The 20,858-nt window shown below is 32.9% G+C and overlaps 1 protein-coding gene across 15 annotated transcripts in view; it reads left to right on the top strand.

Moving 5' to 3' along the window:
• LOC129577942 (mushroom body large-type Kenyon cell-specific protein 1) overlaps window positions 1-5,204 on the top strand; it is a 56,302-nt gene extending 51,098 nt beyond the window's left edge. For 12 of the 15 annotated variants that reach the window (XM_055465807.1, XM_055465805.1, XM_055465806.1 and 9 more), the window contains one exon: window positions 2,332-5,204. In XM_055465807.1, coding sequence (XP_055321782.1) covers window positions 2,332-4,696 — 2,365 coding nt within the window. In that variant the 3' untranslated portion in view covers window positions 4,697-5,204. The remainder of the gene's footprint in view (window positions 1-2,331) is intronic. The other 3 variants (XM_055465810.1, XM_055465811.1, XM_055465812.1) reach the window with 1 other exon arrangement.
• The last annotated feature ends 15,654 nt before the right edge of the window (window positions 5,205-20,858 follow it).

Here is a 20,858-nt window from a genome sequence, read left to right as displayed (position 1 = left end):
ACGGCGCAAGATAAAACCATTGAAACCAATGGTTTGACATGTTTCTGAATAAAAATTCAACGAATCCGACATTTTTTGTCTGCTTTTTAATCGAATTGAATGACATTTATAATGCGGATAACGAAAATAGACACACACACACACACACACACACACACAAAAACAGCAGCGCGCGCGCACACACATACAATCGTATTGAAGTGCAGTTTTATCAATTCAAATAAAAGACGTATGTTTGACGTTGAATTCGAAGTTATTTTGTTGAAATGTCGAATACGGCACATTTTCCTACTCATCGCACTTTCACACATCAATTTTCTCATACAACTTAGCCATCATCGAACATTTAAATGTTTACAAAAGGATGTTGAATTTATATAGTCAACCGTTTTCGAGTGACATAGAACTCGCAGTACAAAAAGCAATCGAATGAAAACATACGAGATAATAATACAGAAAAAAAGGGAGCACATAAACAATGATAACACAAACAACTGCATATATGGATATGGAGGGCTTTTACGTGCACATACTCGTTTGCTCGCTCGGTCGCTTGCTTGCTTGCTCGCTCGTGCTCATTCGCTCTTCCGTCACTCCCTTGTTCTTCGTCTCGAACTGAAGAGCAACAACTTAATCGCAAAATCAACATAAGTGACCTCAATTAAAGAATTTTAATCATATTTTCGCAAACGAATTTCGTTCCTATATCATACATATATTCGTCATTCGTCAATTTATTTATCGAGTTTTATTTCCTTGGTGCCCGTCGTTTCTACTTCATCTTATTCTTGTTCCCGTTTTTTTCTTCTGACCCTCAATGCATCTGATTGTGATACAGATTGTAACCTATTTTATTTAGATAAATAAAAAGGCTGTGTTCATTTCTACATTGGCCAATATAATTGCAGTGAATTCAGCAAGAGAATCGATTGATTTGTTTCACGCTGTCCTAGGTCAAAATGTATCTCTTCTCTTGCGAGTCATGAGTGAAATGCATTGAGAAAGGCCAACAAACTGGATGAATTCATTTAGTGGAGTGGACAAATCAAAACGCGGAATTCAGTTTGAACAAACATTTTCATTGTTAAGACGTTGTCGGGCCTACGACTACCGCGGTTCATTCTTTTTTTTTTCGCTGTGTGCACGCACTTCACTCATTCTGTTTATCATCTGAATTCAACTGGTTGCGAAATCGCAGTAGGCAAAATAAAACATAAGGAAATTTTTTTTCCCCCGTCGGCCCAATCATTTTACAGTGTGTGAATATGCCGAAATTGGGACTCTTTGTGCGCTTGATTTTGATGAAATATTCGTAACAATATTTCGCTTTGTTTGCGATCCGAAGTGTGAATGAACCGTCCATATTTGGTTGCTTAACACGAGGTCGAACATATGTACGCATAGCGTATAACGCACTCATACGCACGCATCGCAGTTACGAATCGCTTTACATTTTTTTATTATTAACTTCCAAAATAAATATTGATAATTGCAATTCGGTCGAGAGTTTTTTTTTTGGTTCAGAGCTAAAAATGCCGTGTCTCCTTGACAGCGAACGCGTTCGTTTCGGCTATTTTCAATCACTATACCATTTTGATTGAATCTGACGATGTTGAAGCGGCAGAAGGAAATAAATGTGTATACTTTTCGTACGATTCAAAAAACCGAAATAAAAATAAAAACTAAAACAAAATATTCAAAGGCATTGATGGATTGGATTCCAGTGATTCAGACGACTTAAGTGCTTCTGGCTATATCACATTCATGTGCAAATTAGCACATTGCACAAGGGGCATTTACTTTTTACAATGTTTTTTTTTTCTCTGCTCTGTGCACAATGCACATTCACCTTGAATGGGTGAGCCAACGGTGATGTTTTGCGGTTCGAAAACAAGATTTATGAAAATTTATTAGCTATTTACTGCTTCCGCTGTTTTCACAAGCCAAATAATTCGAAAATTAAATTCATCATGTCGACAGTAATATCGCTGAACAAGTTCGCTTTATCCTTGAAAATAAAAAAGATTCTGGCTGTAAATGAACTCGGCTGCGAGACGAAAATAAGACGAATGGTAAATCATTGCACTTTGCGCGAAGGATTTTCACACAATAGCAACCAAATGTGTGGGCATTTTTCGATGTTGTTTTTGATCTTTTTTGAACGAAAAGCGTTGATTGAATAAATAATCGATACGTGAATCGGCTGAGGCGTTTTGGCATTATGACATTTTCTTTCTTAACAAAATAAAAATAAAAATAAAATGAAACAAATCGTTTGCTGATATTTATTCATTCCTTTTTATTCGTTTCGTATTTTATTTTACGATGCAGAGCGAAACCACGTCTGTCAACTGTGGCCGGTCGAAAAACATACACTGAAGAGGAGTTACAAAATGCCCTTGAAGCGATTCTAAGTGGAAAACTTGGCACACGAAGAGCTGCCGTACTTTATGGTATACCGAGATCGACTTTACGAAACAAAGTCTATAAATTGGCTATGGAGCAAAAACGGGAAGCAAATCTGCTAAATCAAGCCTCTGTTTTAGATGACCTTGACGATGATGACGATAAGGAATTGTCTGGCGGCGAAGAAGACAAACTGAAAGATGATTCAATGCTCACACCCGAAGAAATGATTCGGCTCTCATCATCTCGTGCATCCTCGGCGGCCGCCAGTCTGCAGAAGATTTTCGAGAACAACAGTCCAAAATCGGATGGCCTCACAGCGCCCACCTCGCATCCGATGCAATCGAATAAATCACAAACATCCACGTCAACCACTTCCTCACCGCCCCTGGTCAACAATCCATGGCTTAACCCAGACATGTTCTCCAATCTGCTGCTAGCCACCGGCCTAATGCAGCAAAAATATGACGATCCAACGTTCCAGGAGATTTTGCGCAGTCTATTGATACGGCAACAGGAATTGATGAAGCTGAACACAGCGAATCAAACGACGTCACCCACAAAGGCAACGGTCGATCATTTGAACAATGGTAAGCCATCGGATTCGAGAAATCTAATGCACAACATTTCATTGCTTCAACAACAACAAAATAGACTGATCAAGTCCGAAACACCAGACACAGTGCCGACATTAGATTTGAACAATGCCGATGAAGCGGCTGCTCTTCTAAAAATTCCGTCCTATTCCAAATTATTGGGATCATCGTCATCGACCAGTGGCAAGAATGGTGATAACGCAAACGATTCCACTCCGCAAACGACACCGCCATTGCATTCACGTAGTCCTCAGGCGCATCTATCGACCGACGTATCGCCGCCGGTCAATCGACAAAACAATGATTCTCAATCGCCACCGATACCGGGCATTGGCAGCAAGGGGATGCTATCGCTGCGCGATGTTATTGCCAAAAGTATCACTAGAACGTTTAGTCAACAGAATGCGGAAACAATGAACAAGCCTTCCATGGAGCATCTAGAATACAAGCGGCCAAGCATATCGGTCATTAAGAATTTGGGCGGCACGGATATATCGAGGTTCGCCACAAATCCAAACATGATCGCCTCGATGCATTCGCACTCGCACTCGCACTCACACTCACACTCACATTCGCATCCAAACAACTCCCAATCGCCATCAAATCTAAACAACACCGGCAAAGGTACACGACCCAAGCGCGGCAAATACCGTAACTATGATCGTGACAGTTTGGTGGAAGCGGTCAAGGCCGTTCAGCGTGGCGAAATGTCAGTTCACCGAGCCGGCAGTTACTATGGTGTACCGCACTCAACGCTAGAATACAAAGTCAAAGAGAGACACTTGATGCGACCAAGAAAGCGAGAACCAAAGCCACAGCCATTGGACAGCAGTGGCGGCAGCACATCGTCGATTTCGTCGGTGAAAAGTCACGATTTGGCCGGATCGGTGAATGCGGGCATTCGTGGACTGGACAAAGCATCGAAATCGTCCATGCCAACAACAAAGACGCCAATGAAAACGCCCCCATTTCCGGCTGCATCGGAGAACGGCTTGAAAATGGGCCTGTTTGATCCGTCACAATTGCAGTATCCACCTCAATTATTCTGGCCACATGCACCCGGCTTCGCCGGTTTACCGATCGATTTCCCTCAACGAACGTCCGGAACGAGTGCCGCCGCATTCGGTGGTAATGCCGAAACCTACTTTGCAACCCAAATGATGCGCTTCCAAGAAGATGCATTACGTTCCAATGCCAACAATTCCAATAACAAATCGGACAGCGATTTAGCACGAAAGAAAAGTAAGAGCGAACGCGAATTAACATTAGAAAATCTGTACGATGGTGGCGCGAATGGCTCATTTTTGGATGGTATCATTCGTCACAGCTTAGATAGAAAATCCGATTCGATTCCACATGGTGCACTTTTAGATCAATTAGTCAAAAATAATCGACAGTCGGTGTGCGATCCGGAAAATAACACCAACAGCAACAATAAGCGTGCGGCCAGCCCATACAGTTTTGTTCATCAGGCGATCAAGCGCGAACGAACGGGATCATCGTCCGGCGATACCGATCGTGAATCCGTTGAACGTGACATGTCCAAGGAGTCGGTCGAAACGCTGCTTAAATTCCGAGATAACCTAACCCTACGCATGGACGAGAAAAACCTCAAAGACTCTGTGGAAGATTTGAACGGGTTATCATCCGACAACAAGAGTGTCCGCAACACAGAGGCCGACGACAGTTCATAGAAATTAAGAGCGAAAAAGTGAAATTAATTTTTACGTATTTTTCGTATACTCAAGTATGACATTTTATGAGAGAAACAAAAATTACAAATGGAAAAAACCAGAAATAATTTGTTCGAACATTGACCACGATGCGAAGAATGAAGGCAATTTTTTTTTTTTAACATTAACATGATCGTTTTGTAGCGTGAAAAAGCGCGTAAGTTGAATACAAACGCGTTTCTAAGCGCAAAAAGTGTATGTCGACGCAAGCGAAAGATATAGCAAAAACAATTAGAGAGAGAACAACACGGAAGACAAGACAAAACGATAAAACAATAAAAATGAAGGAAAAAAACAACAATTTTATCATTTATATAGTATTTAGCTATCTACATAAAATGATTATTATCTTTTTTATATAAATATATATATATCTTTCGTTTGACAATCGACCTATAGGCTCCTGTACAAACCAAAAAGAATTTCCAATGATACTAACAACAACAACAACAACACAAAATCTGTAAAAGCGAGAATTAAAATCGAAAAAAATGCGAGAAAAGAAAAAAATCGAATGGAAACAAAAATGAAATGAAAATAAAATAAAATGCGGAAACAAAGAATCAATGAACCAATGAAACTACGGAAAATATACAAAGCTGAAATGAATATTTTTGAGATAGAGAGACAGAGATAGAGGAAAAAAAGTAGGTGCAACTTGATGCCATTTTTTTTTGGTTCACAATACAAACCACCATACAAACAAAGCACAGACATTTTCAACCTTCAATTCAAAAACAAAACCATTCAGATGCAACTGATGTTATAGTTTTTTTTCTTCTCTCTCTCGATTTGTTTTGAATGAAGGAAAAAGAACCATATGTCTTTGGTTCAAATGCAATATCATCGGAAACTGTTCTACTCCACACATACCGAGCGGTAACTATAACAATGGCATGCTTTAGCCTAGCCAACAGTTGCATCAACTTTGTCAGAGGGCTTCACTTGCACCAACATCAAATCACACAATGAACAAGTCCATCGCGAATACAGCTTTTCAACCGAACATAAAAATCGCCGTCAAAACTATAGAAAGATAACAGAAAATCAATCACCAATACACAATCTTCAAACAGAATCGCAATATCAACAGCAACAACAACAATGCTTAAATCAAAACCCAGAGAAAGCATTTTAATTTTTCTATTTTCGTTCATTCCTACTGACACTGACACTAACTAATATCATTTTTGCGTCGAAATTTCGTATCCAGTTGACAATTTTCAAACGTCTTGTTTAAATGATAACAAAAAAAAAAATATGTACTAGATATTGAATGTCTATTTTATATCAGGCACAGTAACAAACAAACAAAGAAAAAAAAAACACGGGAAAAACCATATGTTTGGAAATAATGTTTTGAAAAGAGCTCTTCAAAGAAAAATGGGAAGAAACCATTGAAATTTGTATGCGAAATTGTAATTTAGTCGAAGGTATACTCTTCTTCAACGTCCTGATTAGAATGTGCAAATATCAAACTATCAACTCATGTGGCGACAAAGTAAATGAAGAAAAAGAAAACAACAACAACCACACACACATACAGGTTTAATGGAATCAAAACACAGAACAAACAAAATCATATACTTTTGGCTATGAGATTTATAACGTTTCTATACAAACGAAACCGAATCAAATTATTCGTAAAAAAAGACTTAATTGTATAAACAGAAAATAAACTAAAAAAATAAATAAATAATAAAAAAAAACAGAATAGAAAATAGGCGTACATATGACTGGTTACTGCGACGTGTGTTTTAATGCCTGCCGGATACGATGTAATCGGGCAAAATTTATGCTAAAAACTGCTATTTTTTTAGTACAAAAAAACCTCGGTACCACATCTAAGGTGTTCATATTCATATGTATGCCAGACAACACACACACACACACTTACACCGGCGAGTAAATATTTAAAGTGTCTATCAAAAATGTGAGAAAGATTTATAAAATTTAAACACGGATTCAAAACTGAACAACAACAATAAAAACAAGCATAGTGTTGGATATTTGATATGAGGAAAACACAAAAATGAAATCATTATATGTAAACTAAACGCATGTATTGAATGAAAATTAAGCAAAATTAACGATTTACACACAACCACAAAAATTTATATCATTATACAATTATATGACTATATACTTCGGTGTTTCAAAATTAATGTATTAATGGGTGAACAGAAAACAAAAAAAACCAAAATTGTAATAGGATGCATTCCATATATGCGTATAAAGTGTGTAGTGTATTAACAAAGTCATAATCGTTTGATGTTTATTAAAAGAAGAAGAAAAAAAAGAGGTTAAATCCTATATTATAAGAAAACGATGTTAATATTCAAAACTTTCTTTGAATCAAAAGCCAGTCGAAATGTGCAATTTTGGTGAAACAGCACACCAGCGCTGACCGGAGCTTTTTTACCACACTTTTCAAAGGGTACGAATGATAATATGAGCGACACCGTTTGAAAGTTCAGCACATTCACGTTATTCACATTTGCCAAATAAGAGCATTGTGGCATTGCCGTATCGTCGAATCGAATCACATGAATGCACTAGCCTATCAAACACTATCCATTCTCACTCATTTCAACAAATTCATTTCAAATGAAGAGAGAAACGAACAATCTCCATCAATGGACAAGTATGAATTGACTAGTTTTTGCTATCAAACATTTTTCCACTGGCCAAAAACCAAATTGACCAGACAAGATTCAGAACAAACAAATAAAAAAAATCATATTATTATATACTGTGTATTATGATTATAATTTAAATAATATAATACTACATAATATATGTGTGTGTCTTCACGTTGCGTATACCTCAATGAAAACAAGAAAAAAAATAAATAAAAAAAATAATCATAGATATTTCTTATTTCGGTGTAATGAATCAAACAACCATGAAATTAACACTTTCGACTTTATAAAACGAAAACAAAAAATGAACCGACTATTTTGCCACCACGTGGTTACTTTATTATTGAATGGAATTACTAAGGAAGAGACAAAAGTGAACGAGATCATCAAGGATTTTAAAAACTTTTGGAAATTTAATCGAAATTGTTTTTTTTTCACGGAAATTTAGTCTATATTATACACAGATACAAAACAAATAGACTTCAAACGATTGAAGCAAACCACAATCGTGTGCCTATCATATCAAAAACGATTGGTTTTTTTGTCCTTCATTCATTTTCAGTCTCGTTAATTTTTGAAATTCGACAAAAGCTCCAAGTGGCTATTGTCAAAATTCCATTGATTTTTCCAAAACGAAAAAAATTTCATGCCAAAAATAACAAAATTCGTGTAATGCAACCCCATTTTGGTAACGAAAAACCGAAAATGTTTGTTTATTTTTCACACTCATCGTTAATTATTGCTATTCATTCAACACATTCACATTGTCTATTTTATGTTCATTCCAAAGTCCGACAAAAGGAAAACCAACACAATGTTGTTTATTGTAGAATTCAAATTGGAGAACAGGGAGTTATTGGTCATGCAAAAATCCTGAATCAAACATTGTCTTTTTATTGATATTTGAGCGAGAAAATAAAAGCGAACGATGTTACAACAATCATTGAAAGAAAAAAAGTAAACTCAATCAACCATCATCATCAACAAGTAACAACATTCAAAACGGGAAGAAAAAATAATGCGGAAGAAAATCTATGAAAAGCTATTTAAATATAGAGAAATATATATTTTCGGGAGAATGCATTGTACTTGTACACCTATGACAAAGAAAAAAAAATGAGACAAAATAATAAGACAAACATGTAAGAAAAACGGAATAAAAAAGAGAACTAACAAAATCATTATGATGAACAAAAATCAGATAGAAACGGAAAAGACAAACACAATGAGGAGAGAAGAGAAAGCAAAAAAAGCTGTAAACGAGTATACAAAAAATACATATATATACAAACACACCCACACACAATGATTATAGAAGTAAAGACTCTATTTATTACGGAATGGGGAAGATTTGTGGATCCATATTCTCACATGTCTTGCGAAATAGCTTATATATTTTTCGCTCGAAAGGAAAGAGCGATGCATGAAGAATAAGAAGAAGAGGAAATGATCAAGAACAACAACAACAACAACAAATTTCAAATATAACGTGGAAGAAGTTTAAATTTAAAAAAAGAAAATCAACAAAAAATATTATGTACACTATCTGTGATTAATAATCCAAAATTTTGATGTATATTTTCTCAGCAAGTATCATAGCAAACAGAAAATTTAATGCGTTAAACAAAAATGAGGGGAAGAGAAAATAGATAATTTACAAGGGATGAAGAGGGCGAGGGGAAAGTGAGGGAGAGAAAGAGAGATATGGAGAAATGACGAGAAAATATGAAGCAGAGAGTATAAGAAATAGGCGTCTGCATGAGATTTGGTAGAAGTTTTTATTTGTCCTTTTTGCCATTTATATTTGAAGTAATCGTTTAAAAAAATATAAACAACATGTAAATCATTGTGAATGATGAGTAGAAATAGAAGCTGGGAAAATAACGTGGAAAAGATTAGTGAATGTGAATACAATAACAAAAAAAAAACAAGTAAAATTAAGATCGCACATTTTGCCATTTAGGATAAATGAAAAAGGGGAAAAAAATCAAAGGACATGTGGAACGCTAACAAAACAAAACAAAACAAAACAAAAAAATCCAATGAAAATGTTGTATTTTTTCAATTTTCGAATGAAAAGAAAGAAAAAACTTAAAAAAATAAACAAACTAAAAAATTGCCGCCGATGCCGACACCGCCACCGCTGAATGAACTAAACAAAATAACAAAAAAGAAATCTTTGGTAATTTTTTCTGCAGACGTATATTTTCTACTTTTTAAATTTAGTGAAAAAAAGAACCGGAACATTGAAATGGACTAGAGGTTTAAAAACGAATTTCGAAATTGTTTAGGATAAATTGAAACAAAAAACATTGAATGAAAATCTTCAAATACACACACACACACACGCACACACACACACACACACACACACACACACAGTGAATTCGTTTATTCTTTTGAATGTTTTGAATGTCAAACCTAAAAGAATATAATTTAACTAAAAAACTATGAAATAAAAGTGCAATTAGATCGATATAAACGGTAACATATTCGCTAATGAAATATTATTTAAAAGATGAAGAGAAAAAATAAAGATGAAACAAAACATAGGGAATAAAATTTATTCTATTTACATATTTAAAGAAGAATGAAAGAAATGAGAATGAAACAGAATGTTCGAAGAAAGACGGAGAGGAAAAAAAAGAAACAAAATGATAGTTAAAAAAGAAATTACGTATTAAATGTAAACAAAATGAAAATTAAATAAAAAATCATAAATAGAGCAGTTGTATAAGTTAGCAAAGAACAAAATGGTACACTCTTAAAACAAAAATGGAAACCGAAACAACAACAAAAAAAAAAAACATTATCGTAAAGAAAAAAAAATAAAGCCTTCGGGGAATGTGTTTATATTCGGAGAGAAATAAGATTGACTATATTAAAAGTATATAGGTCCAGTTGAAATATATTTAAAGAGAAATTAAACAAGTAAAAAAAATGTTACTTCAAATTTATTAGAGCAAGGGAAAAACAAGTGAAAAAAGTGTAATAGTGCAATTGTTTATTTTTCTTTTCAATATTATTTTATACACCCAACACACATACACACAAGCAGATCCTTCTTTTTTTTCTGTGGTTTTTTTTTCTCAATAGTTAAGAAAGTTACGAAAAACGCAAAGCAATTTTTATTTTGAATTCTCTTTTTCGTTTTCTGTATAAATTCTTTTGTTTATACGTTTTTTTTTTGTTTTTTTCTCGATTGAACAACCTATATTACTCGATTTTCGATTCGATGAATGGAAGTCTGTGTGCAAAGAGCTCATTCACCTCTTTTATTGTTCACGAAATGCTTTGAAATCACCTTTTTTGTTCGAAGAAATTTCAGTTCGAAAATCATCAAGCTTTTTTTTCTCCTTTTTTTTATTTCGCTCTGGAAAGCTCATTAAACAAACGAATCTAAATTCTTGAGAGCTAATTAGCTCATTTAAATTTACTGCATTAGATTGACGAAAAAAAAATTGCGTAATTTCACCAGGTCGAAAAAAAAGTGAGCAAACAAGGTGAATAAATGGGTTCTTTTGCGCAGATTGGAATGAAAAATAATGAGAGAAACAATTTGCCCCCCTAAAAAACAAATCAAGATAAAAAAATGAACACATAACATCTCAAATGTATTTTTGTTTAATATTTATATACTGCTGCTATTCAAAATTGCCGTACATGAAACAATAGAACGAGAACACCATTTTCGAAGAACAGTTTTTTTTTGTTTGATTTTTCATCAGGATCATGCATGCACAAGGGAAGAAAATCGATATCGCATTTACTTTGCCAACGCATTCATCCATCCATCTGGCATACTTTGTGCATGCTCTTGACATATACGATATATATATATAATTTTCTTCAGCCATTAGCAAAAGAAATTTGGACCGAACGTTTTCACAGAAAGAATAAACAACAACAATAAACCGAACACATACCGAAATAGAAAACAACAACAACAACAACAACAAACACACACCAACTATCAATAATTGACAACACAAACTACAACATTCAAAATAGAAATACCGCATTAATTACAACAATAACAACAGAAACAACAGCAAAAAAAAAATAACAACAACATCATCATCAGCATCAAGAGCAACAACTACAACCCCCTCCTTAAAACTGATCAAAGCCGCCAGTCGATTGTTACATTTAACCAACCACACATACTCAGCAATAGTTACGTCTGTTTTTTTCTTTCACTTGATTACAATTTTATATTCTAATTATTAACACAAAACAGGAAATCAGCAAAAAAAACAACACACACAAAAAAAAACTCAACAACTAAGTAAGATAAAACTGTTCTCAACACAATAATACAACTTAATTAGCGATTAAATTTCCTGAAAACAACAACAACAACCACAAATTAATTACTGCAACTACTTTAAAGTAAACAATAAACAGGACACACATTCTCACATAGAAAAATAAGCAGAAAATCAACAAAACAAAAAAAAAATTACAAAAAAAATAAACTTAAAATAACCATAGCCACATCACACAAACACAGCCGCCATCACTACCACAACTCTCTTTTTTTTCTCCAGTAAATACAATGTTCAACAGTTACAGTACAGTATAAAATATTAAAGAAAAATCAACACAAAAAAAAAATCTAAAAAAAAAAATATTACACAAAATGAATCAAAAAAAAATTACATACCTTAATATTCCAAAATACAAAATATTTATATCAAAAGATAAATGCAACCGAATGAGATATTGGAACAGTACAATATTTTATTGATGCAAAGCAAAAAAAACAAAGCCAAAAGGGTTGAATTGTGTCATTGAATAGATATCGAAATGATATCCGAAATTTTCATTCGGACACACAATTCGAATTCGTATTCGTGACACTTTCCCCACATGGACAAAACACACAACAATATATTATATACATCAATATTATCCTTCGTTTTCTTTTTGTCAATTTTTTTATCGCTATAATTACGACTACAATTATAATTTCTTTTTCGTTATACACTAGTATCACATGCCGGAGTAAATATTTAAAAAAGCGACTTTCAACCTACACACACACTCACATAAACTCACACTCAAACTAACACAGAGAACAAAAAAAAAACGCGCGCGCGAAAAACCGAAAAATGTTCAATCCGGTACATTTGTACGGCGCGAGCATCATTCAAATTTTTTTTTCGCCCACCCACACTCCCAACAACAACAACAAAAATTGGCAGGCATTTTTTTAAGCATTTACTCCTTTGCCTAGCATGCGTTAATAGAGTAATAAATTTAATCACTATGTAACATTAAATAATAGAAACAGAAATAATTAATTAATACCTTTGAGTTAAAACTTATACACAAATACAACAACAACAACAACAAAACAAAGCTTAAAAACAGCAACATCAACAACAAACAACAACAGCAAAAAACAAAACAAAATTAGCTCTTAAGATAGTTAATATGTTTATACATAAAAATATTAATGACAAATCACCATGCATCATTGATGCAGAAATATGCAACGTTGGACGCTTGTCAAACGATGTACGCATTAAAACAAACACAAAAGAAAATAATATTGAGTGAAACAATTACGAAATAGAAACGGGAACCGCAGTTGCAACATGATTCAAAAAAAAAAAAAAAATGAAATGAAAATTTAAAAAGGAAATATTCTCACTATGACATCAGCAATAAATAATAGCGTAAAATACGATGGAAATAGTAACAATAGAACGGAATCAAATTTTTTAACTTCTCAACCCGATGCCCGAATTGAAATGGAAATGCTTCTCTGAAGCATTGTTATGTTTAGTTTATCATAGTTCGTAATGGTTAAAAAGCGCATAACACATCATCTGATCCAAAAAAAATTGGAAATTTTCAAACACACACACACACTCACACAAATGCAATAAACATTATGTATGTTTACTGTTTAGCATTAGACTTGTTTGTGTCTATTATTTAACATAAAACAATTCCAAATCGTTTGTTCTCCAAGTAAAAGCAGAATAAGAAGAAATAAAACTGATTGTACACAGTAATGAGATTTGCGTGAAAGACAGGAAGCGAGAGAGCGAAAGCACGCGCGCGCCAGAGAAAGAGAATGTTAAGAAATCTGCAGCATTCGTCGTAATTCTTAAAATACTACGGGTTATTTGCCACTTGTTCGTGCACACTTCAGTTCGATTTTTCGAGCCAGTTTCATGTTTTTAACTGTGTGATCATGTGTGTTTAACGTATTTTTATTCTTTTGCAAAAATAAAACACATTGTTTTTCTTTTTTTTTAATGGAACATTCCCAATTGAAAGCAGAAAGAGAGAGAGGGAGAGATAGAGAGAGAGAGAAAAAGCATGCGAGTAAAACGATTCCAGCGACATCTCAACGATTGCCTTTTTTGTGACGTCGCGCCTTAATATTCTCATTGCATTTTTTGCCTAATCCGAAAGAAGAAGAAAAACAAATCGAAAATATATTCGTTTGCATAATGGTGTGAGTAAATCCGAACGAAGAATGATCTTGTTCTGAAAATATCTCTGGCCAAAGTTAAAATTGTCATAACGTTTGCCTTAGAATCTAACAAAACAAAACAAAAAATTCCGATGAAAGCTTTAACTTAAGCATCGGTCAGTAATTCATCGTTCAGGCATACCATGCCGAAATAGACTTTATGGACAATTTTACATTTTACGTGCATTTGGCATGCACGGGAGCAACAACAAATCAAAAATCGAAATTTATCAAAAGAAAAAACAAAGAAATGGAAACATTTAAATCAAATTTAGTTACACATGTTATTGTGCAGCCGATTTAAGTAGAAAATGAAGAGAGAAAAAAAAACAAAGTGCATGTGAACAGAGAATGAGACAGACAGTTAGAGATGTAATCATTTCACAATTATACCGAAAATCTTTTTGGATTTTGTTTCAACACAAATAATTTTGTTTCTTCAACAACAAACTTATTCTGTTTCTTCATAAATCCGAGGCAAATTCACGTAATCAACAAGCGATGCTAAATATGCAGATAAAATCCATCTTGGAATGAATGCTTACAAAATTAATGACCACCTTTGAGAATCACAAGAAATTTACAAAAAAAAAAATCCCGAACAAACGTTTGTTTAAACAAAAATGGACATTTCCAATGGAAACACATTTGCCTCTTTCACATGTGAAAAACCATGCGAAACATTTTAAAAATTGTATACAACTGAACGCACCCAACACAAATCGTACGCTAAGAACCATTCCTTATCGTTGATTACGGTAATCGTAGATATTTTTCGTTCACAGTAATTTCCGGATCATATTGTCAATCATGAGGAATCATCTGAAAAATTTACACACACTCACACATTTGCCGTTTACAGTCTTGGCAAAAAACAAAGAAAAAAAAGGTTTCACTTGCGTTTACATGAACCAAAAAAGGAAAGACTAAGCCCACACACACACACACACAAATAGCAAACACATAGACCGAGGCGCATGCACGCCACACCAACAAATGAATTAATGAATACTGACCAAAGTTTGATAATAACATGTACATATGCTAGTTTCGTCATCCGCTATGGCCTCCAACTCCAGGCGATTGTTGATTTTATTTCTCTTTCGTTCATTCATTTTGAGTGCTTTGTACTCATTCGGAAGGAAACAGGTCCTCTTGTGTTTCCATTCCCGAGAAACAAATTACTTCTTTTGTGCCCTTAAACCGTTAGCAAATGTCCCATTTGCAACGTTTCTTCTATTTTTCAAATTTCAATTCGAAATTTTGTGATTCCAAATTTGTTTGAAAAACAAAATCGATTCGCACCCGAAAGAGTATGCACGAAACAAACAAATTAGTGATTAATTAGTGTGTTCGGATTCTCTTATTTGATAATTTTGTTGGATTTTCCCGTGTGAAATGTTGAAGAGAAAAAAAAGAAAGAATTTAATGAATTTGATACGTGTTTTTCTTTTAGAAAGAGTTGGATTTTTTTTTAGTAAACAAATTTAACGAATTGGCGTCTAATTCAAAATTGTGATAGATTTTAGAAGAAAAACTGAAGGAAAAAAAACATATAACAAATTCGACATGTGATATTTTTATGAGGAAAAAAAAATAAAAAAAAATGAATCACAAAAACGATAGGTAAATTTAGGATGAAAAAAAATGAGTCAAATTGGCATTTGCTGTTAACAATTAACACGACGATGAAATCTAAAAAAAATTAGTAGGTTTACATTTAGACGATGAAACGAGACACATGCAAATTTATGAACACATTTCCCAATTATTAAATGATTCGGCAAATTGTCGGGTGATTATCAGAACGAACACTGCGCTTGACACGTTCAAATTGATGCCAGAAAATAAGAATAGGAAAACAAACACGTCAAGACAGTGGTAGTCTTTCTGAAATTACGACCAAAATCACAGAAAAAAATCTATCGAAACAAAACTTATTAATTGAATTTATGAAAAAAAAAATGGCAAACCACATTCAAGTGTGTATTGCACGAATTGAACACATGATAGTCATCCTTGATTTAAAACTTCTGTTTTTTTTTTAAACTGCACGAATCGATTTAATATTTTCCTGCTTGGATTCTCTTTTGGCAAGTTTGAACAATATTTTACTGTTAATTTAGCATTAATTGTGTAAGTTGAATTAAACGAAATGAACATGGGGGAACAAAAAACAAAAGAGAAAAGAAAAAATCACACACACACACATACACACATACACAGTGGTAAAGAAACATTCACAAAAGAAATTGTAATTACCTCAAGCGACTCTGGCATTTTAATATTACGATTATTATTATTATTACTATTATATTTTCTGTTTCTTTGTCATGTTATTTTATGTTTTTTTTTTTAGTTTTTTACTTAGACACCAAAAGAGAACTCGTTAAAAATAGAAATAGAACAATCGATTTAGCAAAGAAATCATTCCGAAGAGATGAAAACAAAACAAATGAATGGACGCACTTTTCAGCGACATTTTTTTTTCTTCTTATTTTTTTTTTCATTTTGATGGTTTTAAGCCGGACAAATTGATTTCGATAAAAAAAATTAAGAGTGATTCAGTATTCGAAATTGAATACGGAGTGCAAATCACGATTCATTGCAGGATTCGTTCATTTGTCGGGTTCAACGTAAAAACATTCATAAATACGGGCATAGAATATATGACCATGATTTAGAGAGAGAAAAAACAACACAGGATAACAAATGCTCTTCATTTTTTCTTTTGTTTTAAACATTAGCGAGTCCAGAAATTCAACAACAATAAAAAAACACACTAAATAATATTAATTAACAAAGAGATGAAATGGAATGCAAAACAAGATAAGACGATTAATTCAGTTGCTATTCAAGATTGGAAGATCAAAAAGAAGCAAAAGGAGCTATAAGAAATTAAATGACGCTTTTTTTTCGACATGTGTGACCCATTGGATGGGTTGTGGACACTTTGATTTTTAATTCGATTCAAGTTTTTGTATAATTACTATATTAACTTTTATATTCTAAGATTGTGTTTTTATTACAACAATTATAGTTTTACGACAATTTTCCCAAAAAAAAACAAACAAAAAAAACAAATAACGGACGACGAAGAAGTCGAAGAGAAAAGTGCATTGATGAAATGTCTGTTGTTGCCAGGTCGTATGCAACAGACATAAGACGTAAGTGTGTGCGCGCAAAATTGTGGGAATACAAACAAAATTGTTATATGAAATCATTTCTTAGATTGATTTGATGCGCACGATGATTGAATTTTTTTATACAGAAAAAAATACACACACACACACACACAAAAGAATATTTACAAATGGTTAGGTTATAGTGCGATTATGTTCATTTTTAAGGTATTTTAAGACGTTTTATTCATCTAATTTTCTTTTATTTTGTATTTGAGATGAGGAACATGAATGACTAATTTTTCTTGAATTGAGATGAAACAAATAGGACAAAAAAACAGCAAACAGAAAATTAAGCGAAAACAAAACACAAATGCAAACGATGAGAATAAATAATGTGCATTTGCAAAGCATAAAATGGATGCGCCCATTTTCCATTGTGACTTCTTTGATTAAATTTTTTTCTTTTGTAAAAAATGGTGAAGAAAAATGTTCGTTTTCGTGTGTAGGAAAACTCTCAATGAAATAACATACAAACAAACAAACGTACTATTACATAATCTAATGAATAACTGATTATCATTTGAAAAAGTATGTTTAGTAATCCAATTGAATAGTTATGTTTAAAAAACAAAAAAGCTAGAAAATGATTTGAAAAGTTAAAATTAATTAATTATTATTATTCATTGATATGATTTTTTTTTATATCCAATAACAGTGTTTAGTTAATCGAAAAAAAAAATCAAGCGAAGAGAGGATAATGCAAGGAAATTCATTTATATCTTTTAGTTTTATTGATAATCAATCATTGAAATTGAAATAAAAATTATGTAAATAAATCGACTAAAAAAAAAAAAATTGCGCTCATCACTTTTTCTTTTACAAATTGTGGATCCGAATTTTGATTTTATCCCATGTTTGCTTTTGTGCACACGGTTTGGTTGGCAAATGTGTTTCATTGTGGAGCAATATGTCAATGTGATGCAAGAATTTTCCTGGGGCGATTAAAAATTCACCAATTTCGACATTAAAAATTAGTAAAAGAAGGACGTGACTCAGCACTGAAAGCTGTAGACTCTACGTATTAAAAGCATACCATCAGTCTACTCAGTCACAGTCTTCTTTACTGAGTAAATTGATAATCGCCACTGAGAGATTTTGGTATAAAACTGACATATTTGACCGCAATGAGAAGCATTTTGCCAATTATTTGTGTGTACGCTAATTTGATTATTGCCAACATTGGCCCACATCTTGGTTTTATTTTTCATTCTTGCTTAGCTGGTCTTGCGTTGTATTTTGATTTACATTTCGCTTCTATTCTATTGTGTTTTCTTGCTTGCCGACGATGAAACGCTGATGACGTTAAAACGCCGATTTCGTTTCGTGTGTTTTGTTATTGTTGACATTTTATAAAGTTGAAATTTTCCATAGACACAAAACGACACATTCAAATTACCCAAAAATCTTACTCGTCTAAAATACGAAAAAAAATTCACACAATCATTTCATTCGCACCTATTACACTAAGAAACACAATCAACTGCATCCCTTCCGGTTGAAAATAGGGACAAAAATTCTTATCTTCTTTCAGCGATGAGAAACAAAAAACACACAATCATTTTCAACTGAATAGAAAATTTCTGTCTTCTTTTTTGAAATTCCATCGTAGGCTATAGAAACGTATGTTGTTACATTTGATTTGCATTGAAATTATTGATCTACTTACTCCTTTTTATTGGAGTGACCAATATTTCGATGGAATGAAAACGGCAAGAATATTTTTTCCGATGATTCTGAGATCAAATGGAATGGCACAGTGAGTCGTGCCAAAGAAAAAAAAAATAAAGAAAAAAAAATTGGAGGGAAAAGAAAATCATTTAGGAAAAAAATAAGTTCTACACAGTTCGGAAATTGACACACATACACACATTTTGACTATTTCCAATAAAAATGAATAAAAAACAAAACACTTCTTAAGCCATTTTTTTACACATTTACCTAAAAATCCATCTGCTTCTCCAAAACATATTTTCTGTCTAAATGTTTTTATTTTTGTAAAAGTGAAATGAAAATGCATACAAATTTTTATCTTGAAATGAAAAAAAAAGAAGGAAAATTAAATGTTGACAAACTGTTCAAATGTTGTAGATAAAATTAATGGAGAAGCGCAGTAATTGTAAGCTGTAGAAGAGAGTTTATAAGGAATGAGAAAGAGTGGAGTGAGGTAGAGGGAGAGGGAGAGAGGAGGAACAAAACACATGAGGTAATGAATACCACCGTAAATGGTTCAAAATAACAACTAATTTAGAAACTCAAAGCAGAAGCTATTTTTTCTGTTCGTTGACTTTGTTCTTGACAAAAAAAAATAAATAAAATAAAAAGCCAAAATTATCATTCTTTATTTATCGAATTTTGAATTATTCTAAATTTTTGAACATGAATAAGAGATGAAAAAATTAGCGAAAAGAATAAAGTAAATAAATAATGATATAAATGACGAGAAGATGATATATAATCAACCGTTTGACCTGATCCCATATGAAATGCATATCCACATTCCTTTCACACATACACACACACACACATACATACATACACAGACACAAGTACCAACAAGAAAACATTTTCTTTTCTTTATTCTTCTCATAAATGTGGATACACATATTCAGAACAACAATGCCGTGAGTTGGGACCAAAATTTTATTCCACACATTTAATTTTCTCAGAGAAATTACACACAAAACAAACAAACAAAGGAAACGCTGAAATGGATTTATCGAATAACTGACTAAAGTATAATTTTTTGTAATCTTTGTATATCATCGCACATGGTCCACACGCACTGCTGGTCAACAAAAAAAAAGGAGAACAAATTCAACAAAATAGGGAAAAAATTTAACAAAATATATTGTCATTGTAATAAATGAAGAAGAAAATAAACGTGCGATGAAAAGGAAACAAAATAACACTAAAGCAGCTACAAATATAAAAAATAATCAAATGTATTTAACTGTCCAACAATCATAAAAGTGCATGAATTTTTTCACACCGTTTGGAATTTTTCGAACAACTTAACTTTATTTGACTCAATTTTCGAGTATCTGTTTTTTGTCGTCTTGATGTAAATATCCTTATTATCTCACATTTACACGGCATTTATCAAGAATCATGTATTTGCATCGTAATATTTACTAAATGCAGAAGATAAAAAAAGAGAGTAAAAAGAGGAAGAAAAAAATTGAAACCAATAACAACAACAGCAACCGTAAATCAAATTGTATGTGAATGAGAGATAAGTAAGGGAGATTGAAACCATGTAAAAAAAACAAAACTAAATCGAAAACTTGGGAAAACACAGAAAATATGGTGACCAGCGCTGACTAAATCGAATCAAATCCAATTCGATTTGTTAACATGGTTAAGCTTTATTTGGTTAGAATACACATTAATAAATAGGTACTCGTTAACCAAATACAACACACTCATTTACCTACCTACCAGACAGAATATTCAATCCGCCACACAGAATACACGCAAATTCCCGGACACGATTCCGTACACATTTCAAATTAGTAAAAAACTATTTGAAAATTATAGAAAAAATACAACAATGATGAGATGAAGAAAAAACATCTCGATTGAAAACCAAAAAAAAGAAATCACAACACATTCATCCGCGTTAAGTGTATACGATTACTGCAGTTATTCCATTTAAGAAACACAGTTTCACCCATTCACTCAACAGAAGTGCAAATTCAAAACTGTTTCAAGTGGATGAAACAAAAACAAAAATTCTTAGCCAATGTATATTTAATGAAAGAATAAAAAAAAAGTCAAATAAAAATGAAAAAAAAAAAAAATTC

This window comes from Sitodiplosis mosellana, unplaced genomic scaffold (assembly GCF_009176505.1).
Source record: "Sitodiplosis mosellana isolate CC-2019 unplaced genomic scaffold, AAFC_SMos_1.0 Smas_scaffold_6226, whole genome shotgun sequence".
Classification (NCBI taxonomy): Eukaryota; Metazoa; Arthropoda; class Insecta; order Diptera; family Cecidomyiidae; genus Sitodiplosis; species Sitodiplosis mosellana.
The sequence above is the reverse complement of the archived record's forward strand: the minus strand, read 5'-3'. Positions and strand labels throughout refer to the sequence as shown.